Source organism: Peromyscus leucopus, chromosome 2, assembly GCF_004664715.2.
Source record: "Peromyscus leucopus breed LL Stock chromosome 2, UCI_PerLeu_2.1, whole genome shotgun sequence".
In the NCBI taxonomy this organism is placed as follows: Eukaryota; Metazoa; Chordata; class Mammalia; order Rodentia; family Cricetidae; genus Peromyscus; species Peromyscus leucopus.
In genome coordinates this window covers 136,020,539-136,047,825 of record NC_051064.1, presented here as the reverse complement: position 1 = coordinate 136,047,825, position 27,287 = coordinate 136,020,539, and the positions used below count along the sequence as shown (strand labels likewise).

The following is a 27,287-nucleotide window of genomic DNA, read 5'->3' as shown; positions in this document are numbered from 1 at the left end:
GGCCAGAATCCTGTGGGCAGAGGTGCTGCTGGGTAGGAAAGGGTCCAGAGTCCAGGGTAGAAAAACAGGAACTTCCTGCTGGGGATTGATCTTAGGCAAGCTAATACTGTAACAGGGCAGGATCTTGGAACTTGGGCCAGGTCTCTGTAGCTACCCCGATGGAGCCGAATGGAGGACTTCCCACACAGCCAGCTCAACCTTGTCCTACAATCCCCTATCTCCTGCCCAAGAGAAGGCGGTCCCGCCCACCTTCACAACTCCAGAAGCCTGACACAGGTCCTTCAAGGCATCTGTTATATTATTGTAACAAATACAATTTTCATTTTACAGTTAAATAGTACCCAAGATGGGCAGTTGACTGTACAAGCAAGTTGTGCATAAAAAACAAACACACCAAGCAGCCTATAGTGCAAAGCAGGCCCTCCCCTCCCCCTCAACTTGGAGCCCGCTTCAGGAAGACCTGCTCACAGCAGGTAGGATACTTCAGGGTAACAATGTCACAAAGGATCAGTACCCACCCACCCCTCCCAGTGACATTGTATCAACCCCCCCTCAGCTTCCTTGTGCTTTCTTTCTAGCCAGTGCTTTCAAGTAGCACTTTAAAGTAGCCTTGCAAATAAGGAACCATTTTTACCAGCCCAGGCTGCCTGTATTCACTGTGGGACCAGACAACAGACTCAGCTGTCGCTGATAATCAAGATCAAGGATGGGAAAGAGGAGTAATGGTGTGTGTGTGTGTGTGTGTGTGTGTGTGTGTGTGTGTGTGTGTGTGTGATTTCCCATCTCCGCCTGCGTTTGGATGTCAGGAAGGGTAGTCGTCTGGGGTGGCTTGCACAGTGCTGGGCACTAGGATCCTGAAGGTGTCTTCCTTGGTAGTCTGGGCCAGTCTGTACCATGGGCCAGTAGTGAGGCGGGCAGGAGGGTAATGGGCTATAGCTGCTTCCTGAGAAGAGGTGAAGAGGCCCCTCTGGGTGCAGGAGCTGGAAGGCTTACTCAGCTACTTCCAAGAGACAGAAAATGTTTTGGGTTCTCCCCCCCCAACAAGGGTGGGACAAAAGAAATTGTAACAGGAGGTGTCTGCACAGGGTTGTCAGGTCCCCTGGCCTGCCGGAGTGTACATGTATGTGGTTACAGGTGTGGGCAATGGGGAAGGCCGAGCACGACCACAGAGACCATCTCTAAGGAGCCTTCTAGAGGAGAGTTCCAAGGCCACAGAGGTTGTGGCTCACTCAGTTTGAAAACCCACCTGCGGGTCAGCTCTGGTCAGAGCTTTTCAACCTATCCCACTGACAATCTCCCACAGTCCCCATGACCCAAGCCCTAGGCCAAGGCCTCCCTCCCTTCCCACCTGCCAGATCTAAGGGGGGCCTTGTCTAACCTCTGCTTGGACACTGCTCTGCCATGGCACACCTTACCAGAGCCTCCACAAGGCCTCCTGGAGGCCCTGGTCCCCTTCTGGGAGGAATGTGAGGTCCGAGGGTGGCAGGGGTCTGCTGATATCTCACTAGCAGAGGCAGCCTTTCAGATCGGCAAAACTTCACCTGTCACGGACCTTGTTTTAAAAATGCTCGATGAAGTCGCTTTTTTCCTTTGCTTCAAGGTTGTTTGCTTCTAGATACAAACATTAGGGAGTCAGGCTGCAGATTGGGAGGCAAGGCCTGGGCAGGCAAGGCCTGGGCCTGGGGCACAGCTGGGCTGGACCTAGTGAGCCTAGTGAGCAGGGACACTGACCATTCCATTGCTTCCCACCATAACACTTTCTGCCGGGACCTCTCTGCCCCTGAGAACCGAGCTGACCCTGCAGGCTGGAATGTGTTTGGAGGTGTTGAGGCCTTCCTCCCTTTAGGGACCTGCCACCAGGGACTGCTCTGGGGCCTGGTGTCTTTGGATAAGCTAGAACTGGTCAAGAACCGCTTGCCTGGAATAATGGGGAAGTCAAGTTTGGGACTGGTGTGGGTGTGTCCTGGGTCCTCCCTCTCTACAGTGAAGTCATCTCAGGGGTTGGGGTTTCCAGTTTGGCTTGAAGGGGTACCAATGCAGAGGGAAGGCTGGTCCCCAGGGTGCAGGGTGAGAGAGAGAGGAAGTTTGGACATCTCTGAGCCCGAGCTTCTCTTGCCAGCAAAGGCCTCCTTCCTCAGGGGCAGGGGTAGCCTCTGACTCAGGAGATAATCCTAGGCATGGCTGGAGACAACAGAGGTGGGTGTGGGCTGGGGCAGTGTCCTGGGGGAAGTCCCCACATCCTCTGTTCAAACTTGTTGCTGGACAGAGCTCTGGGAGCCGTCGCCAGCTCTGGCCCCTGGGACTAGGCCAAAGTATGTTTCTTGCTGTAGCCTGGAGCTGGAGGGCCGGTCCGGGTGGCCCTCGAGTCCCCAGGGTGCTCAGTAGGGCCGCCACACGGCCTCGTCCATACGGCCCGGCGTGCTCAGGGCTGTGGGCGAGTTGCTATGGCTGCCGTCAGCCTCCACGCCATCGGCCTGGCCCAGGCTGGGGTTCATGAGGTTGCCCGCGGACACCGAGGCGCCGCTGGGGCAGGAGGTCAGCATGCGGGTGGGCGAGCGCTCGCCACCGCCAGCAGCCGCCATGGAGAACTGGTAGGAGCCGGAGGAGGCGCCGTAGAAGAGGTGGTAGGGCGCGGGGTTGGCCTGGAAGGGCCCGCTCTGGCTCTGCGGGGCCCCGGGGTAGGGCGGCGGGAGGTAGGTGTGGTGGAAGCGGCTGCTGGCCGGCATGCCCGCCACGCTCAGGCTGCCCAGGCTGGTGCCCGACGGCGTGGCGCTGTAGGGGAAGGCGGCAGGCATGGCTCCCGGGTAGTGCATCCTGGGGTCCGGGAAGCGGCTCTCCGTGAGGCTTTGCAGCGTAGGGAAGGAGCGGTCAAACTGGCGGGGATCCGAGAAGGGGTTCAGATCTGAGGAGCCTGGGGACAGCAAGAGGGGGGAGGGGTCAGGTGCGCAGGCTAGGACCACCAGGGGACCTCTGCCACTGTGGGGTGACCTTCTTGGGGACCCCTTCCTCTGCCTGGGCTGGGCTGTGCAGGGCTGTGCTCTGGGAACTCTCGCTGCAGATTAGGTTGGGAGTGGAGCTCCGGGCCAAACCAGAGGGGACAGTCCTCCTTCGTCCTGAGTGTCCTTCCCGGCCTGCTAGGGCAGGCACTAGACAGGGCTCCCCACAAGCTCACTCTGAAGAGCAGGCAAGATCAAGGGTATGAATAGGGTCTATCAGGGGCCCAGTGAGACTGGGAGCGGGACCTTCCTCTGAAGAGGAAGAAACTGAGGCAGAGATAAAGGCTGATCTCCTCCCTAATGCACAGAAAGTGCTGGAATGCTCCAGATGGCCTCTATTCTCCATTGGGGTCAGTGTGTGTGTGTGTGTGTGTGTGTGTGTGTGTGTGTGTGTGTGTGATAAACAGCTCCTGTCTGTAAACTGCCCAGTCGAGGGGGTCAGGGCATCAGATGAAGGTCAGGACAGCTCTCAGCGGGACAGTGACACAGACATGGCACCTCTGATCTTGGGGACAGCCATGGGCTAAGTAAGCGAGGCTGGGCAGCAGCACACAGGCATCCCCATGCCCTCTGGATGGGCACACCTGTAGGTAGAGTGGTGTCCTGGCTGGGGAGAGGGCTCTGCCGGTCCTCACCCCCACTTCCTGAGCCTATGTCTTCTAAGGCTGCCCCACAGGCTGGAGCTACCTGGTGGTCATACAACTACATGCATGAAACACTTGCTGGAGGCACTTGGGGGTCCAGACCCCAGCCTGGCAGTCAGACCCCACACAGCAGCACCAGGGGTCTGGGTTTCTCAGTGAGCTCTAAGATGGGGTGTGGCAACCTGTATACCTACTTTTATAATCACAGGTCCCCAATCCCAGCATTCACACGGGCTTTGGGAACAAACCTAACCCCATTGGTGGGAAAACAGGACCCAGGCAGGGAGAGGCATGAGGGTCACGGAGCACACGTCCTGAGTCCCAACACTGGCCTGGTAGGCACTGCCTCTTTGTGGAGACAGCGGGACTTTCCACGGGACCTCTGGAGTCTGTCAATCTTCCTGGCTTTGACTCTCACTCCCTGTGTGCCCTTGGTCAATCACCTAACCTCTCGGTGCATCAATTTCCTGAGGACCTGGATCAAATTTGTTAACACACTTCAAACGCTGAGAACTGAGCCACGTCCAGCAGCCTGTGGTGCTGTGTCTTGTTACGGCCACCGTTACACTCTCTGGTCCTCCGTCCTGATAAGATGAGTCTGGGACCCCGATAAGATGAAACCCTGACCTGGAGCCCTCCTCACATCCTGGCAGCAGTGGGCACGCGACAGACCCAAGTGGTGGCCCAGAGGCTTGGCCTGCCAAGCCTCAGCCTGTTGTCTGCTCTATCATGGACAAAAGACCAGGGGAGGCCCTAGGGGTTGGTGTCCACTCCGAGTGGGCCCTCTGGCCATAACCAGTTGTGCCTGGGGATGGGGAGTTCAGGCCTCCTGCTTCCTGGGCTCTGTCGGCCCAAGGTGTCGGGTGACCTTAGGTATCTGGTACTCCTTGGGTCTCTGGGGTGTGTGCATCAGCATCTCTGGGCCTGGCTATGGATGACCACAGAGGCCTGCCTCTGGCTCCAGGTACAGAGAGAAGACAAGAGTCAGGCAGCTGGAGCTTTCTGAAATGAAAAGTGGGGACGCCCTGGCTGGTCTGGGAGGTCGAGGTACCTGATGTCCATCTACACCCAGGAGTCCTGCCGAGAGGATGTTCAGTGCCAGCAAGATGAGAGGACCCCGCATACTGCTGCCCGCTACCAGGGGACCCTGTTCTCAAAGCAGACTGAACGAGACTTGTGGGGGACAGTGGGACTGTGGCCCTGCAGTGGAGGAGGGACTGGGGTGCATGGGGCTGCCACTGCCCCCTCCTCCCCCTCTCCTCGTTGCTCCAGCTTCTCCTCCGGAGTGGTGGGGAAGTACCTGCCCTAGGAACCCCCTCGGACCCTCGGCAGCTTCCTCGGCCTCCACCTCCCAGCCCCAGGAAATCTGAGCTGCTGGGACCACTGTCAAGCAGCCAACCCAGCAGCGAGAGGAAATGTTTATTTTCTCCAAATTGCCCCAGCTGCTGCGTGCAGCTGAATGAGCCCTTTGAGCTGTGAGAAGCCCCCATTGTGGGCGCCTGCAGCAAGCGCCCCCCTCCCAGCCTTGGCATTGCCTGCAGTGACCAAAGCCAGGGGTCAAAGCTATTAACAGGCACCAAGGAACGCGGTGAGGCTTCCTGGGGGACCTTTGGGACCCGGTCCCATCAGGACGGAGGACCAGAGAGTGTGGTTCTTCGTATCTGAGCACGCCAAAGCCACTCTAACCTCTTTTCACTTGAGAAAACCGAGGCTCAGAGAAGTCAGGCAACTTCCCTAAGGTCACACAGCCAATGCGAGGCAGAGCTAGAACTGGTCAGGTTGACCTGACCACAAAGTACATGGGACCCTCTCCTGAACACCAAAGGCCCATTGGAGTTAACATGGGGTGTAAGAGTCCTATATCAATGTAGTAAGAGAAGGACTAGCCATCCATGCCACACTGGCCAGGTGAGGCCCGGGGCTGTGGGAGGCTGAGTCTGGCTCCTGGAGCATCTAGTCCCAAGGCCACACCCTCTCACTGGAGCAGGGCAACCATGTGCTCTTCTCTCATGGGAACTGATGGTCAGGAAGCACTATCCAGCCCTGTTGGACTTTGGGGTGTCTCTGGCTCCATCCATCCCTTTTATGTCAGGCTCTGTAGGTACCGGCCTGGGGGGTTGGGGCAAGGACAAGCTCCTGGACAGGGCTGGGCATGAGGTAGATGCAGGGCATTTACTGAGGCCAGAAATGAACCTCAAGGGCCCAGGGCTCAAAAGCCGAATCTCAAACCCACAAACCCATGGGCTCAGGCAAACTGGGGGCAGGGCCTTTCCTTACCTTGGGCCAGCTTCCTGATACACTGAGGGCTGACGCCATGCCCTGACACTGTATCATGCCTAGAACACATGGTTAACATCCCCGGCAATGCGTCCTCATGGAAAGACCAGTGTGGAGAAGGGCAGACGGTTGGCCAGAGAGGGGCCAGCATGCAGCCCACTCTGACCCTAATGTTCGGTCCCTTCTCAGACGCTTAGAAGTCCTCACCTAAGGACAGGCCCAGGGAGACACTGGACTCGGTCACCAGAAGGATATGTGGCCTAAGGGTGGCACCAACCCTCTTCAGCTTCAATTCGCTCATCTGCCACCTTGACCCCGAGACAGCACGGGTGATCTGAAGGGACAGGTACCACACAGGGCAGCAGCTAGCCCTCTGGCCTCTGTGGCTCGGCATCTGCTCCTGCCTGACCTGAGACAGCTGCATTCAGCCTCCTGTCCCTGACCCCTAGCAGAAGTACAATGCCGGCCAAGCACCCGTCATGGGATAACAGACCCCAGGGAGATCTGCTTGCAGCCAGGCACTGGGGACAAAGTCCAGCCCTAGTGCTCTCTATTCATGTGACACTGGGTGGAGGGGCTGAGCTAGGCGGTGCTGGCACCTCAGGTCACAGTTTCAGGTGTGAACAGCACCCAGCCCCAGAGAGAGATATCCCCAACACACTGGGTTGTGGTGGTGCATGCCTTCAATCCTAGCACTTGGGAGGCAGAGGCAGGCAGATATCTGTGGGTTCAAGGCCGGCTTGGTCTACAGAGCTAATTCTAGGACAGCCAGGGCTACACACACACACACACACACACACACACACACACACACACACACAAATACCCTGTCTCAGAAGAAAAAAAAAAAAAGAGAGAGAGATATCCCCATGGTATTTCCCCTCACCAGGAGAAGGCTGAGGCAGTGGAGTGTGCCAAGTGGGGGCAGGGAGGCCATGGCTTTATGCATACCACAGGATAACCTCCATGTCCCTAGGGAATAGTGAGCTTCAGAGGGAGGAATGGTCACGTCTGCTCATGCTCATCCCAGGGTCAGGCATGAGTGGACTTGGTAGTCTAGACTGCAGATTGCCCCGGCTGTCCACGAAGAAACAGCCAGGGAGCCATCTTCCCGGAGGACTCTCACACCTTGACTCCTCATCCGCACCCCTGCCTGGCCCCCACAGGTCTCTGCTCTTCCATACCTTGGATTGGGGTCTGGGCCTGGCTGCTGAAGTGGCTTGTGGTGCTGAGCGAGGCGCGGGGACTGGGGGTGCTTGGTGTTACACGCATGCGCAGGTCTCCGAAGCGGTCGGGGAAGGCCTTGGTCTGGTCTTCTATCTTCTGTCGGTGCCCTGTGGAGCACGGGGAGCCCGTCAGCCACTGCAATGCCTTGCCCTGCTGGGAAGTTCTTCCTGGAGTCTAACTTGGGCCTCTGTGGAACTCTCTAATTTTCTGAGCAAAACACGGCTATGTGCCACCTCAGGCTGCCTGACCTCTCCTCAGAATGGTCATTCTTATATCACACCCAGACCTCTGACTGAGCCAGCATGCTGTGATGTTAAACTCTGAACTACCTAAGCCTCCTCAACATGGTCTGACAGAAAAGAACACCAAGGCAATAGGCTTAGAAGAATGGGTCGGGCAGGCGGATTGCCAAGGAGTCAGGAGGAGCCCCCAGGGGCGATACTACCTTCAACCCTGCAGCATGCAGATCCCCACACTCCATGTACCTCCATGAGGGCATGAGGCCACCTAGCCCTGGCCAACCTAGCCACCCTCAAACCCATTTCCCCTTGGGGCCTCAGAAAGGAGGGCAGAGAGAGGCATGGTCATTGAGGGTATACATACAGGTTTCTGGTCCCTGCCCAGACACAGGGCCAAGGGACCATGTACCTGGTGGAGTGTCACTTTTTTTTTCCTTTTTTTTTTTTTGTTTTTCGAGACAGGGTTTCTCTGTGTAGCTTTGCGCCTTTTCCTGGAACTCACTTGGTAGTCCTGGCTGGTGTCGAACTCACAGAGATCCGCCTGGCTCTGCCTCCCGAGTGCTGGGATTAAAGGCGTGCGCCACCACCGCCCGGCCGGAGTGTCACATTTTGGAGACTGCCAGTCCTCTCTACCACCCTCTGAACAGCCACAGCCCACACAGGAGCTGCGGGCTGGCTGTGCACCTGCTGGTGGCTGAGGGACCCCGGGGGTGACACTAAGTGCCACACACACTCTTTCATCACCCATCCTGCATTTCTTAAACAACACACGGAGTTCCCAAAATAAAAAGAGGTGAACTCTGGCCACCAAGGAAGGCCCCTTTGTCACCATGGGCCTGTCCTTACCAACTCTCAAGTTTCTCTTTCCATCCTCTTTTGGGGTTTATGTGCACGGAAAAACAGAGGAGGAAGAGTCCATTCATGGAACTTTCTAGAATGGCCTCAGCCTGGGTATATTCTTCTATCACTCTCTCTTGGCGTGACACTCCTGGGAGCTCACTTTCCTCACCTGTGAAGTAGGGACAGTGACCAGCCTTTCTGAAATGCCCTCCCTGCTGCCGTGGAGAGCTCATGAGTGACAAGAACAGCCATGTCACGGGATGTCCCTTGGCCGTGCCTGTCAGATCCCCTGGAGGTGCAGTTGCCTCCTGCTCCTTTCCTTGACAGAAGCGATTCTGAATGTCTCCTCTGGCACAAGCTCACCTCTCAGAGGTGTGCAGGCTTGTCTGAGGTCAGGATGGCGGGGCTTCCTAAACCTGGGCATGCTAGGAAACTGTCAGAAGAGCGTTTAGCATGAGAAGTTTGCCGAAGTCTTTGTGTCTGGAGTGACAGGGACTTTTCTACATTGACAGAAAGGTGAGTGCTACACTAAGGTGTTTCACTGTCCTGCCTGAGACTGGACAGTGACTCCAGGCTTGAAAAGCATGACCACTGACCACTGCTGGGACGAGGGACCTGAAGAAGCTGTGGGCAGAACCTGATTCATAAAGGTGCCAGGTCCTCATGGATCTCAGAGCTCCCACACATGGCTGCCACAGGTCCAGCTGGACTCAGGAGAGCCTCAGAACTGAGCAGGGGGTCCCAGGTCACCATTAGAAATGGAACCCCGATGTCCTCCCCCATAAGGCCCAACCACAACCAGTGGTACACACAGCAGCAGACGTCACCACCCCAAGGCTCTGGGAAATAAAGGGGAAAGTGTGGCCTGGGGCGCCTTGGAACTGGCGCTCGCTGCAGACTCCAAGGCCCCAGGCCTGGGCAAGAACCTGATGAGACAGGTGGCTGGGGACTGGATAGAAGGCTTGTGCCTCACTGAGGACGACTGGCTGGTATCATGGTGCCCTGGTGTGGTTTCTGGCTCAGTAGAAGTGCCAAAGCCCAGCTCCGAGGCTCCTGGAGGTGGCAGGGATGTGTGGCTGAGCTGGGGACAGTGGATTCCCAGCCATTTCAACAGGCAGGAAGCCCACCGGATAGATGGGAGGTGACGGGTTGACCAGATGACAGCTGGGGTGCTAGGAAATGGGTGGCTCAGTCAGCCACAAGCTCCAGGGCAGCCAATGGGGCCACACAAAGGCTGGTGCAAAACCTCAGGCCTGCCGCTGTCGTCAGTGACGAGCAAAGTCCCCTGGGTCTGAGTCACAGTGTGCTGTGTGTTTACGGCTGCTCCCGTGGCCAGCGGGAGGAGAGCGGGGCTTGGGGACAGCCTGGGTTCAAGGATGGGCCCTAACAGGTGCGGCCTGGGTCCCACTGGTCACACTTCCCTCCACCTTGAGCTACAGGGTCCCTACCACAATGACCACGGGGGAGGCAGATGACAGAGCAGGACACTGGGGCCAGGATGGTGACCAGGAAGACAGCCCAGATCCCTGACTCCGGGCCCAGTGCCCCTTCTGGACGGTTTCCCTTTGGAGCTCCCACGGGTCAGTGGAGACCCTGAGATGTCCCAGCCAGCTGGGACCCGTGGCTTGCCCAGGACAGGCTCCCTGGAAGAGAGGACAGCACAGCACTGCTTCATGTGGCTGTACGATGCTGGAGCCCTTGCCAGGGAGAGGCAGAGGGGAGCCTGCTGACCCCACGTGGCCAGGGCGCCAGAAAGTCTCAGAGCCACGAGGCTGAGGCCCTCATGCTGGGAGCAGAACTGAACGGAAGTGCCTGGCCTGTGCCCGGGGAGGAGGGCTACAGAAAAAGCCTTTTATTCCTTTTCCCACAATGAGAGCATGGAGCTGTCTGGTTGCCTCAGCCCCTTGGGGTCTTGCCCTTCTGTGCTGGCTGCCTCAGTCTCCCCTCCACCCCCACCCACCCACCGCACAGCCTGCTAACCTAGGTCCCCTCCCTTGGAGAATAACTGACTTAAAAATCATAAGAGGGTTAGCATTGGTCCTACGGGCCTCCAGGCCCCAGTGGAAAGAAAGCAGGCGCTTCCTGGACAGCTCTGGCCTCCTGCTGCCACTGGCCTGGCCTCTCTCATACCCTCTGTCCTCTTGGTGCGGGACAGCCTCTGCCAGGAAGGCTCCCTGTCCTCTGGGCCCAACCTAAGAGCCCCGTGAAACAGCCCCGAGGGCAGTCAAGGGCAGGAGACAGCGGAGCCTGCTGGGTACAGGGAGCTTTCTCCACAGCAGGCTCGGAAGGTACACCAGCTGCTGGCCCTCGCGGCCTCATGAGGGAGACCGGACGGACGGACGGACGGACGCGCCCCCCACGGTACAGGTGAAGCAGCAAGGCTGGGCAGAGCCACTGACAGGCTGACAGCTCATAGGAGGGCCACCTCCTCTCTACAGAGCTCATCTCAGGAAGGGGCCTGGCTGTGAAATTCAAGGTGTGACATGGTGTTAGGGCCCGGCCCAGGGTGCGCTCTGTGGGGAGGAACATGGGCAGGGGATACAGCGGGCATCTTAGTTAATTTTCTGTTGCTGAGCTCAAACACGATGACCCGAAGCAGCTTGGGAAGGAAAGGGCTTACGTCATCTTACGTCATCTTACGTCATCTATGTCACCTTACGTCTCTCAGGCCCCGCTCTATCACTGAGGAACAAGCCAGGAAGCAGCTCCCCTCCACGGCCTCTGCATCAGCTCCTGCCTCCAGGTTCCTGCCCTGACTTCCCGCCCTGACTCCCCTCAGAGAGGGAGTGTGACCGAGGGCTGTAGAATGAAACAGACCCATTCCTTCTCAAGTTGCCTGTGGTCGAGACGTTTTATCTCAGCAATAGAAACCCTAACGAGGACTCAGGGGCTCAGTGGAGCCCAGGAGGGTTCTGCCTTGCTCTGAAACTCAGGCTTGAGTCTCAGTCACACAACCACAGCAGCCCAGGTTCCTTTCCTCCGGGCCTCAGTTTCCACACCTGTCAAGTGCTTGTCATCCTACCCCGGGGTAGGTGGATGGGTTTGGTTGGTAAAGGTAGAGCCCTCATGGGAAGAAGGGTGTCTGGGGAAGGGACCCTGACTTGTAGGGTCTTGCTTGCTCTGCCCGCCAGCTCCTGCTGGGGGTCCTTGATCACACTGAGTGTCCGGACCCTGTCTGTGGGAGGGTAGACCTCAGCTAACTCACTCCCCGGCCAGCAGTCCCAGGACCATTGCAGACAGCCAATGGTGGCTCTGGTTGACTCTCACCTGGCCTCCATTGTTTCTTCTGTGAAATGGCGACAAAAGCTTAGAGCCTCCCCTACACTCTTAGGGTGAGGTCAGGTTTGAGAAGCACACAGCCCACAGGCTCTGACCTTCAGGGGAGGTGTCAGCCCTGCTTTGACCTGCCTGGCACTCCTGGGTCAAAGCTCCCAGGCAGCAGAGCTAAGGCGTCAGCCGCCTTCACAGGCCGGTGATACAGGTCAAAGCCCCCGAACTGGGAGACTCCCCAGGGACACACTATGTAGTCCAACTGGGATTCCCCTACTGTCCCCAACCAGGACAGCGTGGGTCCCTTCACCTGCCAGATTCCTGGTGCATTTGCCAGGGTTAACCCCAGCCTCCAGCAGGTCGAGCAGGATGCCCGGCGGTGGCGGTGACGGAGGCGGACCACACATACAACTTCGAGGCCACAACCCTCTGTGAAGCACCCCTGCCCCTCCACCCCCACAGATGGAAAGGAGGAGGCACCAGGCCAAGGTCACAAGGTGATACTAAAACCTGGAATGAGCTGCCTAGCCCACAGAGTTCCTCTGACAGAGGAGAGCTGGGCTCTGCTTGGCAAGAGGCCAGCTCCATGGCTGGCCTCAGTGAGGCAGGAGGTGGGATGCAGGGAGAGGCCAAGTCGGGCAGGACCCTGGGAACAAGGTGAGCCCCAGGCAGCAGGCCCTGGGCTGGTGCAGAGCTTCCCAGCAGCCGGCCTGCAGCCTGCCACTCCGGCAACCCACACACAGCAGCCACTGTGCGCCTGCTGCCGCCTTCCTCTGCGGCCTGTGGGGAGATTTACACCGGATCAGCCGCTCGGATGGCAGGCGGGTGCCGGGCCTGGGGTGGTCTGCTGTGAATTGGCCCCCTGTGAGCAGATGAAAACCAGTGGTGGCTGGGCAGGCAAGCCGGGCCGGCTGGCGGAGGGCCAGTGGCAGGGAGGTAGCTCCCGCCCAGGGCTGCAACTGGGGCTTCCAGGCCTGGGCCTGATTAGGGGAGCTGGGAGGTCTGAGGTTAACCCTTTCTCCTCTGCTGGGTCGGTCCTCCTGGATCTGCCAGGCCTTAGTGGGGTGCTCCCAGGCTCTGGGGTACTGAATGACCAGGTGTGGCTTTCTCTCTAGACTGTCTTTCAGCTCCCCCACATCTGGAGTCCAGGATGACACCACACTTCAGTTTTCTCCAAGGCCCACGTGTATGTCGCACTGGGTCATTTTTCCTGCCCATACCAAGTCCCAAGAGGCCACACTGCTATTGGTCCACTTCCTTCAGGACTGAACCTCACCAGGAAGCACCCCCTGCCCCGCGTGCCAACTGCCCACCCTCTGCCCACTCCAGCTTCCTCCCAGCTTTGCTGAAATGAACACATTATTTACTTAGCTCATTCCTGACCTATTTAAGGAGAACCAACTAAACGGTCGTGTGGGCATCCTCAGGGCCAGGAGCAAGAGGTTGACAAGCAAAAGAAAAGAACCCTGGCAGCGGTGGCACACGTCTTTAATCCCAGCACTCTGGAGGCAGAGCCAGAGTGAGTTCGAGGCCAGCCTGGTCTACAGAGCGAGATCCAGGAGAGGCACCAAAACTACACAGAGAAACCCTGTCTCGAAAAACAAAAAACAAAACAAAACAAAAACCCTGGCGTGGGGGAGCATGCAGATCAGTGTGGAGGCATAACTCTGGCACAGGAGCAGCTGGGCAAAGGCCCCGAGGCAGGAGCGTACCTGGCAGAGGCCAGCAGCTGGAGTGGGGTGAGTTGGGAAAGAGGGTGCAAGAGAGGAAGGAGGGGTCCCCACCAGATTTGGCCTGACCGTGGTCACTGAAAAACCTGTTTCCCCTTCTCTCCTCCGGAATGTGAGGCCCAGGAGGGTAGGAACCAGCAGGTGGGGTTCAGGGTGGTGGCCTCTGCACATGGAACAGTGCTGGAGGAATGGCAGGTGCCTGTGAATTGCTTTGTGTGCATTTAGAGGAAGAGAAGCTTCCAGACCATGCCCTCAGCTTCTGGAAGGGTGAGGAAGCCGGGTCCCACACTGTAGGTCCCAGCACCTGCTGAGCCTGGCGGACGGGGCTAGTTGTTCCTAAACTGTGGTCACCGCCAGTGTGGTCAGGGCCTGAACCACCTCCCATCCCCATGCTGAATCCAGCTCAGCAAACCTGCGTTTGAACCAATCCCCAGTGACTGGGTGGGATGCATCAGAAACCGAGGCCACACAGGCAGGAAGCCACTGAGCCAGCCTCAGCCCCAGTTGGCCACCCGGCTGCAGCCTGGGCACGCTCTGCAAGGCACCAGAGGGGAACGACCTGGCCGCAGAAACCACAGCTGGGCCTCAGGGATGCAGACTCCCGCTCCTGGACTCGGGGCCGGCCCCACCCACCCACAGAAGCTCTGACCTCATGGGGGTCTGGGAGTGGAATAGGGGGAAGGCACAGAAAGCTGAGAGCCAGGAGGCTAGTCAGGTCTCAGAGGGTTGTGACACTTCCTGTGGGTCAATAGTGAAAAGTCAGGAACCGCACAGTCCTCCTAAATCCCACCACCACACTCAGCCTGTGCCTCTGGGAGACCTACTCGGAGTCTGGAGGTGCTAAGGTCACCTCCGGCAATGGCGCTACCTTCCCAGGGTGGGGGATGTCGCTGAGGGTTGGCTCATGGAAAGACTGCATGAGGCTGTGCATACATACAGGGTCACTCGGCTGTGTGGATGGGTGGGTGGGAGGGAAGGGGTACAGGGAAACTGAGTCCAGCCAAGAGTAAGGACAAACATGTTGAGACTAGAGGCTAGGCATTGGAGACCTGATTTCTGGGCCAGGTAGGCCATAGGCAGGAGTAAGCATGTCCCCAGGATGGGGTAGCCTGGAGAACGGCACCAAGGATGGGGTAACTTGATGAACAGCCCCCTCCCCTCTGCTCTGTTGTAACAATGAGCTATAAAGAAGGCCCAGAGAGGGATAATACGTGTCTGAGGCCACACAGCAATCCCAGCCTCTGACCTCAGCTACCTTTTCCTGTTTTGTCTCCTCCCAGGCACCTTATATCAGAAAGGGCCAGCTAAGGTGTGGCGGGTTGGGGAACCAGGAGAAGATAGGCAGGGGGCTCCCAGGGCCCCCAGGGCAGGTTGGGCCACATCCTCATCCACAGGCCCCAGGAAGCACTGAGCTAGCAGATGAGCAGAGATGAACTCTTCGGACCTCGGCATTGTCTGGACCCTCGGGGCCTCTCCATCCTGTCCCTAACTCCCAGACCCACTGTGGGGCGCTGCACCTTCATGCTGAGCCCTGAGCCTGCTCTTGGGACAGGGGGCAGAGCCATGGCCCCCTTAATGAGGCTCCAGGCAGCTGCCCTGCTGCTCCTGAGGGGGATGGGACACCCTCTGATGGTGGAGGTGGGAGTGCAGGGTTAAGGACCAGACACGGGGCGGGGGCGGGGGGAAGGGGGTCATGTCCCTTTCCATCCTTTAAAACCGTTTGTTATGGACAGACTGCCATTGAGTGCCTGTCTCCTGGCTGTACAGTCGCCTGTGTGTGCAAACCCATTCTTCAGTCAAGAAAAATGAGGCTGTAAGTGACCTGCCCAAGACCTACAGTTAAGGGGGATGGGAGGAGGTGACTCTGAGGCAAAGAGACTTCCCCAAGAGCTACCTGCTGGAGCACTAGATGGGAAGTCAAGCTTGACTCCAAGGCCTGAATGGCACTCACCAATGTGAGTGCAAGCCACACTCTTGAGTCTCCTGGGCACTAAGCAGAGGTCCCAGGACCTGGTCTCCTGTTACAAGCCGTAGGGTTCCAGCCTGAGTGGAAGCCTGAGGCAGGAGCATATCCCCGCTGGCATAGGTCAAGGTCCCCACAAGCCCCCAGCCATCGGGCCCGGGCCATCACCTCCCTGGAACAGGGAAACCCTTTGGCTCAGCCGTCATGAGGAGCCCCTGCAGGAAGCATGCTAATTCCACCCCTTGCTGCAGACGCTGACTCTGATGGCCTGAGACTCCCTGACCGCAGTTGGTGCTCAGTGCACACGGCAGACTGCCTTTGTCTGTGTGGATCCTGTAGCCGGTGTGCCTGGGCTCTGAAGAGCCAGGGTTTTCAGAAGGAGATGTGGCTGCATGGCACAGGGGACCAGCTCCAATCTGGGTGGCTGTTCCCCTCCACCCCTCATTACTGCAGAGGCGACTGGGGTGCAGAGAAAACTGGCCTAGTCCCCATCCCAAATGCCACCCCCCATGGTTCCGTCCTTCTTCCAGGCTGTCCCTAGAGAGGCTCAGCCACCCTGGCCTCCTGGCTGACCCTTCAGAGTCTGGGGCTGAGCCGGTTTAAGACGGGGACCCTGTGAGCGCTTGGAGGGGACACAAAGCCATGGGGGCTGCCCCTTCCCCCCTGAACCCTTCGCCCTGGCCAGGGCTCAATGGCACTTACGTCGGGGTTCCCGGGGTCCATCCACGGTGACCTTGATGGCTCGGTGGTAGGTGGCCACTTGGGTAGGGTTGGTGAACACGGTGATTGTGAGCGTGAAACTCTTCCCTGGGGAGATCAAGGCAGGAGTTTGATGCCAGACACATTCCCAGTCCCCCAGCTCCCCATCTGTGCTGTGCTGCCAGAGCCCCTGTCTTTAGTCCCCTTCAAACACAACGAGAAAGCAGGAGGAATGTAGCTCAAGCCGCTGGGCTTGGCATTCAAGGCCCCAGGAGGTGTGGCCCCGGCTGTCCTCCAGTTCGCCGCCCTCTTGGTCACTTTCCCTTACGTGACTATATTTTTGTGATATTCTTTCTAATTAGGGACCCAGACGCTTTTGAGGTAAAGATCACAGATGAGTGTGTGCTTTTTCCTGAAAGTAATTAGTGATTTACTTTCACTAAGTAATTTATTTATCTAAAGAAATTTATACTTTTATAAATTTATAAACTTTATAAAGAAAGTAATTTTCTTTATAGAAAAAAACTGAGAACACAAAACCTATTTAAAGAGAAGAAGAAGAGCCTCCCAGCCCCAGCTCTACCCCCTCCCTCCCCTCTGGGTGTGGGCATACACATTTGCACAGGTGCTGTGGTACCACAATCTATAGCTCCCCCCCCCCCCCCCGGCTTTTTATTTTTTGTTTGTTTTTGAGACAGGGTTTCTCTGTGTAACTCTGGCTGTCTTGGAACCTGATGTGTAGATCAGGCTGGCTTCAAACTCACAGAGATCCTCCTGCTTCTGCCTCCCAAGTGCTGGGACCTGTCTTTTTTTTTTTTTTTAAAATTAAAAAATTTATTTAGCTTATTTGTCTGAGTCTTTTGCCTACATATATGAATAAAAGTGCACCATGGCACTGAATACGGCATCAGATCTCTGGGATTATGGACTGTTGTAAACCATCATGTGGGTGCTGGGAATTGGACCCAGGTCCTCTGCAAGACCAGCCAGTGCGCTAACCACTGAGCCACCCCTCCAACCCTCTGTCTGGCTTTCTTTCCCCGTGACAGCGTTACAAGTTCTCCATAAACTTCAATTTTTAATGGCTGCTAAATATTCCCCTGTGGGACATCTATGCTTTGAGTGGTCCACCTCCTGATGTCGTTGTTAATTTCTTGCTGCTGTGGGCAGCCGGAGCTGCAGGCGGACTGACCGGAGAGCGGCAGACACAACTGTTATTTCCAGAACCCGGTTCTATTTTTAGGTAGACGTTTGGCTCCAACGTCTCCATTCAAAATTCCTGAGAGGGGAAAATCTTTTAAAATAATACTTTTCTGGTTTTTTTTTCTTTTTACCATTTAAAATAAAATGGAAGTGACCTTCCATGTGTCAAAATCTCTGTCCACATCTCTGACTTCCTCCCAGTGAGTACGTCACCTCAGGGGCCCCGGGATGAGTTTGTGGGGGCTGATCTTGGCTCTCTGGGGACACATATCTCATCATGAGTGATGTGAGGCCACACGTCACCCAAGTGCCACTGGCTCGTGTCTATCACATGGAAGATCTCGAATTTCTCTTGATTTTGTTTGCCTTTCTTTTATTACTGAGACTGAAACTTTGTCTCCGGTCACTATCCATCACCAGAATCTGGCGGACGTCACCACCTCCTGTTCTCCAGACTTTCCCGTGGGGGCTTGAAGATCTTTGACGACTGCCCCATCCGAAGCTCCTCCACAGCCAGGGGCTGTCTGGGTGATGGCCGCCGCCACACTCCAATTTCTAACTTCAGCCCTTTCTCACACTTTGTTTCTTTCTCAGTGTTAGACAGGTCTCTCCAGGCAGGGAAAAGATGAAGGTGTGCTTACTTGCAAGGTACTCTGCCGTGAAGGCTCTGTCTGGCCTGCAAGGTGAGGGGATGTCGGAGGGCAAGTCTGTTTTTTTTTTTTTTTTTTTTTTTTTTTTTTTTTAGCATGTTGGTCATTCTGTCACTTTGTACACTGGGCTGCGTCCAGAGCTTTGTGTCTCTGTGGGTCTAGGCTAGGGTAGCACTATGACCATTGAAGATGAGACTGGGGTGAGGCGGGGACTCCACAGATACCCAAGCCTGACTTCCCCTCGACCGGGTTTGCTTCTCTGGAGCTATCTGTCAACCCGAGTTAGAAGCCTGGGAACTCCCCATGGGCAGCCCAAGTCCAGGCATTTGGGCCTCTTCGGAGCGACTCCCAGGAGCCTGCTGGAGACAGGTCTCACTAATGGTGCCCTAAGGGGCGGGCCAGCTTCCACAGGCCTGCTGCAGAAGAGGGCCGAAGCCATCTTAATGTTCTCTTTGCTCAAGGGAAAATTCTAGCCCTGGGAAACAGGAGATGCCTGAGCGTGGCTAAGGCAGCTAGGCCAGCCAGCTGAGCCTCCAAACCCAAGGGCTTCTGGGATTCGGGTGAGTACAGTTGGAGTACCCTGGGGAATAGATCCCTCAGTGGAAGAAGGTCCCGGAGGCAGGCAACAGAGGTCAGGATGCAAACGCTAAGGCATCCATCCTTGGAGGTTTAGTTAGGAAAGCCAGCTTGGCCCTCACCCTCAGGCCAGAGGCCATTTGCTTCATTTCTGGAAAGAGAACTGCACACAGTCTAGGCCAATACAGGGCAGGTGGCCTCAGACTCCTTTCTGCTCCCCTCTGGGACGCTCCTCTCTGGGCCTTCTCATGTTGACGACATTTCTCTCCTAGACTCCTCCAACCAATGGAGTGCCAGGGGGAAGCAGGGCTGGCTCTCTGACCTCATTGCTTCTGGGGCCACAATGAAGGTGGGGGGTAGGCTGGAACCCTGGCTGCCGAGACTAAGTCTGTACTGGAGAGGCACTTTCTCAATGAGGGCTTTCCCTGGCCACTTTATTTAAAGGTGACACTTCAGAGGCGGGGGTGGGGGGTTGGGGGGATGACTCAATGGTGGAAGGTTTGTCCAGAGTGCTTCAGGCCCTGAGTTCCATCCCCAGGGCACAAAACGCCAGACAAACAAAGTGGACATTTTCAATTTAGCCTCTGTGGTTGACCCTTCTTAGCACAGAGCAGGCCAGGGATCTGGGATAGGAAAATTTGCAATAGTATTGTTCCCAGTCCCTAACTGGGAGAGCCTCTCTCAAGCCAGAGTGCAAGCCACAAGCCACAGAAGTTTAATGAGCAGTACCTGTGACCTTGTCACCAACCAGCTACACAGGCATTCAGCGATCACGCGATAGCCCTTACAGATTTTCCCAAACACCCTCAGTGTTCGTCATAAAGTCAACATTATGGTCATCGTCAGACCCGAGGCTAGAGCTTACTACGGAATCTGTTCCACAGAGTGGCAAGCACCACGACCCCTCCCAGGTAGCTGCCCCCTCTGTAGCCCCATGCACCCCCCACCCTGGAACCCTCATGAAGCTTTCTTGCAAAGTTCCCTTCAGAATCCATCTTCAAGCTGGCTTTCTCTCCCTCTCCTAGGTGCTGAGCTCACAGAAGGGTCACCCTATTGCTCCCAGGCCCCAGGAGGCCACCCAGGATGTCATAGAGACTGAATTAACTATTTTAAATGCAGCAGTGTTTCAGATGCAAAGACTGAGGCCCACAGAGGGACCGTGTTTGGTCAGCTCACCCAGTATCCAGGCAAGATCCAGAGTCTGCGGCAGCTGCCCCCTCCCAACGAAACACCTGCTACTCCCCTCCCCTCCTGCCCCAGGGAGCAAACCACACACCGCCCCTGAGGTCACCAGCAGACCTCAACAGTTCCTTGCCTTCTCAGTTACCCACAGAGAGGAAAGGGAATCAGGACATCAGGGTTGAGGCCTAGGAGCATGAGAAACCTTGAGAAACCTGGGCAGGGCAAGCTGCCCTCGGCGCCCAGTTCTCCCCTCTGGTGGTACACAGCAGTGTGAGCATCTCTCTTTTGGAGCAGGAAGTTGATAGGAAGATGGAGGAAGTGCGTGGCTGTGCAGGAGCCCAGCGACCAACCGTGCAGTGGGGCCAGGCCACAGGGCCAGGAGTTGCACTCAAGGAACTTTAAGGGCTGGCCCTAGCTGGAGTGGAGAAGGCTGTACTGTTCGGGTGTATGAAACAAGTACATTCTGTAGCCTCACCCAATAGCAACCTCAAGTGGGGTAGGAAGCATGACTGGGACAAGCTCAGTCTGCAGGGGCTGCCTGGACTCTGGGAGCCACGCCTCAGCTCCTCAGCCTCTCAGCTTCAGCAAGACACCGTCCATCCCTCGTCTAGCGGTCCCATCAGCCTGCACCTACGGCTCTCACCCTAAGTCTTTCTCCACACACCTCTGCTACGTCTTAGCCAGTCAGTGGCATGCTCTGAGTGACTTATCTGTGCCTAGGCCAGCGGTTACTTTGCCTTCTAAAAAACAAGCTGGGGACTGGCCCTGGTGACAAGGCCAAGAGAGCATCAATCCTAGAGGGAGATGTGTGCAAGCTAGAGTTCATGGACATGTGGACAGGTGAGTGTGTGTGTGTAAGTACACACAAGCCCAGTACTGCCTAGGGCCACAAAGAATTAATTTTTCCCAGGAAGGAAAAAATGTGCTTAAAAAAACAAAACAAAACAAAAAACCAACAAACATCTTCCTGAGCCATGAACCTAACTCAGTTTTACCTACACTAAAGCAAATTTTGGGGTTCTTTTAATAACTAGTAAATTTTTCAGAGGATGGGGTCTTGTTTTGTTTTTATCTGAGTGTGTGTGTGTGTGAATATGGCTCAGTCTAATATCTTTTGGCTAGCATGAGTCAGGGCCATGCTTTGATACCTAGCACCGTAAAAACAAAACAAAACAATAACCCCCCACAAAGCACTGTTCATAGCTCTGCAGAGAATTTTCTCATCTTCAGCAAGTCCTGGCACAGAATGACAGCTAGGCCAGGTCACACTCTGAATCCTGTCACCCAGTGTCAAGGGGCTTCTGTGAAGGGCGCACTGCCCATGTTGAAGAGGCGTGGTCTCACAGGGCATTTACATATTCAAATGTGCATCGGCCCTGAATGATTTTTCTTTTCTTTTCCTCACAGCTATGGAGGGACAGAGATTCAGGAACTGGATGACGTCTGAAGAAGCTAAAGTGCAGATTACAGACATTCAGGACAGGGAGGGGGCTGCAGCCCGCAGAGTCTGGCCTGCTCTCATCTGGGTTCACACCTGCAGCGAGAGTTCCAGGGTGCTGCTGGTGCATGCCTGTCTTTTATGGAACGTGGAAAAGTGATCTTTCTGGGATTCAGACAGAAATCAGGAATTCAAACAAGCAAGCAAACAAACAAAAACAAGCTACATAGAAATTTTCATCTAGGATTCTTAGTCCTGGCAGATATCAAAGAACCAGGATTCTGGGGTTCTCTATCCCGACCTAAAGTGGCCCAGATTCTCCGTGTTAATCAGAGGAATGTCCTCAAGGGGAATTTCCCAATTGTTGGGACAGGCATGGCAGAGGTGTGGCCACCCTGCACCCTGGACCTCCACTGCCTTCTCCACATCAGCACCTCCATCCACCTCTCCCACTCAACAGTGCACACCTTCTGGGTTTCCCCCACCCCCGGCCAGCCAAACCACACAGCAATCAGAGAATCAGTGAGTGGCAGTGCCTCAAAGAGACCTCAAAGGCTCTCAGTGCCAACCATTTCAAGAACTAAATCTCTACCGGGTACCCAACTCTCGGTACCTGAGAACCTTCACTAGTCTCGGTGTCCTTAGTCCACCCCATAGCTCATTAAAAAGTGCCATTATCACCCCCTCCCCATTTCACAGAGAAGGAAACAGAGGTGCAGAGAGGTTAAGTCGATTCCCTAAAGCTATCCAGCAAGTCCTTAGCCGGTTTGGAGCTGAGGCCCAGGTCAGCTACCCTAGAGCTCAGACTGGAAGAGCAGGAGCCAAGAGCACTCGGTACAGAGTTCCAGGGGTATGGGGTTGTCTATGCGGCTTCCTCCTCCCTTCCGGGACCACTGAGGCTGGCGAGAGGCTGAACACGAGAACATTTTAACTGAAGCCACTACCCCAGACCCAGCCTCCAAAGATCCACGAGCTGCAGTTCAGTGACACCCTAGAAACATGTCTCTCCCCAAGGGGCCTTCAGAGCCTGGGCCCTCGTCTGTGGGTGGCACAATTTGCTAAGAAATCCTCTGAGGGCTAGGTGTGGCAGACACACCTGCAATCCTAGCACTCGGGAGGCTGAGGCAGTGAAAAAACCTGGGGTTAATCTGGACTACGTAACAAGTCCCTGGCCAGCCTATATTACGGAGACTGTCTCAAAATAAAACAAAAATACTTCTCAGTAGGTAGAGAGGCCACAGTACATCAGAGACTCATCACCTTTTTATTTTCCTGTTACCTCCCGGGAGAGGGAGAGTGTGGAGGGAGAAGGGAGCCCAGAGTGCTTAGTGCCTTGGGGGGGTGGGGCTCCAGGACACCACTTCACTTTCTACCAACTTCCCTAGGGACAAAATGCTACAACGTGCCCCCTCACCTGGGCCCTGTCCCAGTGACCTCCACTCCGGGACAGGGCTTCGATTAAATTGCAAAGGGACCGACCGGGGATGACAAAAGGGGCTTGGAGACTAATTAGGAGCAGCAATGAAAGCTTAATTCATAAAAGCAAACATTTTCCATCCATCAACCTGCAGCCAGTTAAGGACTACGTTTGAAAGAAATCTGTGCATGGGGAAGAGAGCCAACAGGAACAGGAAATGTTCGAAAGAATGTAAACTATTTCAGTTTCATAAAAAGTAACAAGTAAACAGTTATTACATGCAAATAATGCTCTGGTTTTAATTAATGCTGAAAAGTCAAAAAATATGTTTGACATTTGTATGTATATACTGTACGGCTGCAGAGGGCAAAATGGTGCCCAGATGCCCAGTGGGAGCAGGCTGGCGGCTCCCAGGGAACTCCAGCCTTGAGAAGGTCTTGTTTATTGGTGTTGAAAAGTACCATTTTGCTCCAGCCATGGCAGCCGGGAGCCAGCTCACTTCCTAACCCTGGAGGGCTCCCCGAGCTTCGGAAGGTGACTGCGCATCCCCTTCCAGGCGCAGCCGCTTCTCAGCAGGCTAGTCTTAAAGCCGTAGATCCTCCTATCCTCAGGGCATGGGAACAAGGAGGGCCCCTCCACCCCAAAGTTACATGATGACTGGTTTCGGGTCCCAGCAACCTCCCACTCAACAGCCCCTGGCGGCAGCCACTGTGGCGTCTGGTCCTGCCTTCTTGCCACTCCCGGGGTGGATCAGACTGACGGCAGCCACCAGCGTGAGCCTGGGGCTGAGATGGTAGCCTTCAAACTTCTCTTTCCAACATTCATCATCCCACCCTGAATTCTCCTCTTTTTGAAGGTACCCGAAGAAGCCCAGAGCTCTCGGGAGACCACAGGGGGCCTCCTGACCCTGGGGCAATTGGCTGGGGTGCCTCGGCCCCAACCAAAAGACATCCACACCCTGCTTGAGCTTGTGCGCACAGGACCTTCTCCCAACATCTTCTGTGAGATCAGGGATGCAAATGGGAAAAGGCAGCGGCGAGACTTTTAAGAGTTGCTAAACCCTGGAACCTGGGAGAAAACTCTACTAGTAAGGGACCATAAACATATCCACATAAAAGGGCGGTGTAATGCCTGCCTACGGGATGGAGAGTTGCTGTTCAGAAGTGCTGGGCTCGCAGACCTGTTTCTGGGGCTCTTGCTGAGACCTAGAGGCCTCCTTCAATTCCTATCCCCACCTTTACCGTCCCAGGGTCCCTCCTGCTCACCTCGTCCACTCCGACCCACGAAGCGAAGGTCGTTGAACCTGGCCACTTGGTTCTTCATGACCGCAGAAGCATTCCGCAGCTCGGCGGAGTAATTCTCATCATTGCCCGCCATCACTGTCACCACCGTTCCATCAGGTACATCCCCCAGGGCCACCACCTGAGGAAACCGGCAGGAAAGAGGACAGCTTAGAAAGGCCAAAAGGAAGGGGTGCACCCAGCTGCTCCCCTAGATCCCAGGCTCACTGAAGCTCTCTCGGAGGCTGGGGTAGAAGAGGCTTAATGGTGCAGATCCTTCTCCGTAGACAAGACCTAAATGATAAACTCTCTACCCTCCATACCCAAATCCTGGGTCCAGTGGTTAACGTGAGCTCCGAGAAACCATCCTTTTTTATTAAATTGAATCTAAGCTGAAGCCGCCAATCAGCAAGGTCAGCGCTAAGGGCGGGGCGCTAAAGAAGACTACACAATCCTTGCAAAAGCATCAGCAATGATAACATCGGGGGGTATTCCTTGGTTCTCAGTTAATGCATCGCCCTTTAGGGTATGAAATTTGGCCCAGCCATGCGGCCAAGGCCCAGTTAAATAGCCTCAGCAGAGTCTGGATTCGTTATGCAGAGAAAATGCAAAATGCAAAACAAAACTGCTGTTTTGCAAGCTGACCCAGAAAACCCCCGTTTTGATAACTAAGCATGTACCTGCTGGGAACCGCTGGAAGGATGGGTGGAGTTGTCCCCTCAAATGTCATCTCTTCCCCCCTACCCCACCCCACCCATGGCACACCAAGAGGCAGATGCCTTTTGAACCAGACTTTAAACAGAGTCACAGCCATTTAAACGTGGCTGCCGTGTGCAGGGACTGGGGATCCAGATGGTAAAGATTTCAAGGAGAAAATGTTTGGGGTCTGATTAAAAAGGCCAGATTTCCTGTCAACATCCTGTCTTCTTTTAATTTCAAAGATTCCTTTTAAGCTCCAAGTGACAGTAAAACCTCCGATCTGACGATTACAGTCACACGGGCCTCCTCCCCCTCCTCCCCGGGAGATTTCCCCCGCTGGTATTTTAAGATGTCACCCGGGAGACCTCAAAGAGTCAGTAGTCTCCCCCCCCCCTTTTCAATTTGAAGTCTTAATGGGAGCAAGGAGGGCCTCAGCTGCCAGCAGCCGGCGTTTCCAGCCACCTCGGGCACCGCCACCTCCCCAGCCGCCGGCCCTTCCTGCCTTGCCCTTTCTCGCGGCAGCTGCGAGAGGTTTAGGGGAAAACCAAGGCGTTTTCGTTTCATCTGGCTGCCCCCCTTTAAAAAAAAGAAAGAAAGAAAAAGAAAGAAGAAAATGAAACACTTGCCTATCTCTGGCATATTTGAAAAAAAAAAAACAATAATAATAATAAAAAAACTCTCTGAACGAGTCGGGGCTACCAGGATGGCGTCCCAGCCTGTCATTCAGGACGCAGACTTCTGCGGGAGGCAGCCCTTTAGGGAACCGCGCTCCAGGATCGGCCTATGGTCGCCCAGTGCAAAATATCAGCCACCCGAGGTGGAGAGTGTGGGAAGGAAGTGTTTCTGCAGCCGCGCAGGAGGTGCGGCGCCCGCGGGGTAGGCCTGGCCCTCCTCGCCCTCTGTACCCCACACCTCCGGGGGCCTTGCCCAGCTCGGGCGATCCTCTTCCCGGTTACGGGTTAGGCTGTGCCAGAGCAATCTGGAAGTCCCAATCATCCCGTTTCCACGTCGCCATACTACGCAGGGCCAGGTGGAGAGGTATGGCCCCCTCCAAGCTGTTGGTGCATCCGAGAGGGAGCGCCCCAAGACCCCGTGTCCTGTGGGCAGCGAGGCCCCGGTGCACGGATCTCAACGCGGGGTCCCCGGTACCGGCTCCTGCAGTGGGAGCGGCTGGAGGATTCCCCGCCCAGTTCTCCTGGCCGCCCTCCCATATCTTCCCTGACTGAGGCACACCATATTTTTCTGAACCCGGGCTCTTGCAGAGGGGACACCCAGGTTCCCTCCATGTCCTTCCTGGCCTGGGCTCCTGCAGCGTGGGTGACCATGCACCCTTGCGTCCTACTGGCTGGGTGCCTCCTTTCCTCCCAACCCGCATGTCCTCTGGTGGTCTGGGCTCTTATACTGGAGTCGTCTAGGGTCCAGCGGGGTCCATTCCGGGATCCTTCCGGGCCTGGGATCCTGCAGCAGGGGCGCCTGGGCACCCCCATGTCCTGCCAGCTGGGTGTCATCTCCCTCCATGTCCTCCCAGTCTGATGCTCCCCATGTCCTCCCCGGCCTGGGCTCCTGCAATGGGGGAGCCCAGGTTCCTCCGCGTCCTCCCGGCCCGTCCGCCCCCCGCACTCACCTTGAAGGCGACCGGCAGGGTCTTGTTGCAGCGCCAGTGCGAGGGCAGCACCGAGCAGAGGAAGTTGGGGCTGTCGGTGCGCACGAGCTCTCCCGCGTGGTCGGCCAGCACGTCCACCATCGAGCGCACCTCGGGCCGGGTGCGGCCGCCGGGGCCCGCGGCAGCCTGTGCGCTCAGCGCGCCGCTGTTCTCGCCCATCTTACCGCCGCCGCAGGGGAAGGCCGTGGAGGGGGGAGTGAAGCGGCGGCTGGTGCTCGGATCTACGGGAATACGCATACCGCAGCCGTCAGGGCGCGGGCGGCCGCAGCCGCGGGAAGCAGGAGGCGGGAAGGCGGCGGCGCGGGGCCCGGCCAGCTCGGGGGCGGCGCCGGGGGGGGGGACGCCCCGACGGTCGGCCGCGCGCCCGCTAGTCCCGCATCCGCGCGCGCGGCCGCCCCACGGACTCGGCGGCCGCGGCCCAGCCCGGATCCTAGAGAATCAAGTGGCGGCGCCGCGGCCGCCCGCGCGGGGTTAGTACCCGGGGCATCGGGGCGGGGCCGCGCGAGCGACGCGGGGAGCAGCCAATCGCAGCCCCCAGGCTCGGAGTTCGCCGGGGAGGACCGGGCGTCTCGGGCCCGCGCGGGCCTAGCAGGGACCAGGCCCCTCCCCGAAGGGTCTAGACACCCGCGTCCTAGCAAGCCGCGCGGGAGCTGCGATCCCCGGGAGTCTGGAGCAACCGCGGCAACCGAGGCAGAAATCGGTTTCCAGCGTCCTGACTGCGCCTCCGTGCCCCTCCCTCGGGTCGCAGCCTGGCTGCTCCAGCTCTGGCCACCGCAGCCCGGAACCTGCACCCTCAGCTGGTCGCTGCGGTGACACCCAAGGCTGGTTCCTCACTCCCTCCACCCCACAAACGATTTTGACCCTAGAGCTTCCACCCCACGCGGGATTCCACGGTCCCCAGCTCCGCGCGGTCTTGGCCCTCTGTGGCCTCTGTGTCAACCTTCGAGGCAGACAGAATGGGGGTTCCCACACGAATCAGCAGTTGGTTGGGGGTCAACCGCCCTGCTCCTGTCCAATCAAAACTAGTTTCAGGATCGCATAGGCCTCGTGGAGTCGTTCTCTGTCGTGGCGGCCGGTGGCTCTTTGAAAATTACAGTAGGGCCTGCAACATGTGTTTTTTCTGGTGTCACCCCCAATGCGTGCAGCCACCTTCCCGTGTCGTGGAAGGAGACAAGGGTCTGTGGCAGGAAGAAAACTGTCAGTGGCTTGGAGAGGAACCGGACTGCTTTCTCCCTGTGGGTGGTAAGGGGGTCCTCCTAGAGCAGAGCCACGTCTTCTTGGCCCTGGTTGCTGT

The 27,287-nt window shown here is 56.6% G+C and overlaps 1 protein-coding gene across 1 annotated transcript in view; it reads right to left on the bottom strand.

Annotated features, from left to right (window-relative positions):
• Window positions 1–280: 280 nt before the first annotated feature.
• The window catches only part of Runx3 (RUNX family transcription factor 3), a 58,804-nt gene continuing 31,797 nt past the window's right edge, over window positions 281–27,287 (bottom strand). Inside the window, exons 2-6 of the mRNA XM_028875252.2 lie at window positions 25,955–26,214; window positions 23,617–23,773; window positions 15,889–15,993; window positions 7,102–7,251; window positions 281–2,911 (exon numbers count right to left, since the gene is read on the bottom strand). Coding sequence (XP_028731085.1) covers window positions 2,379–2,911; window positions 7,102–7,251; window positions 15,889–15,993; window positions 23,617–23,773; window positions 25,955–26,214 — 1,205 coding nt within the window. The 3' untranslated portion in view covers window positions 281–2,378. The remainder of the gene's footprint in view (window positions 2,912–7,101; window positions 7,252–15,888; window positions 15,994–23,616; window positions 23,774–25,954; window positions 26,215–27,287) is intronic.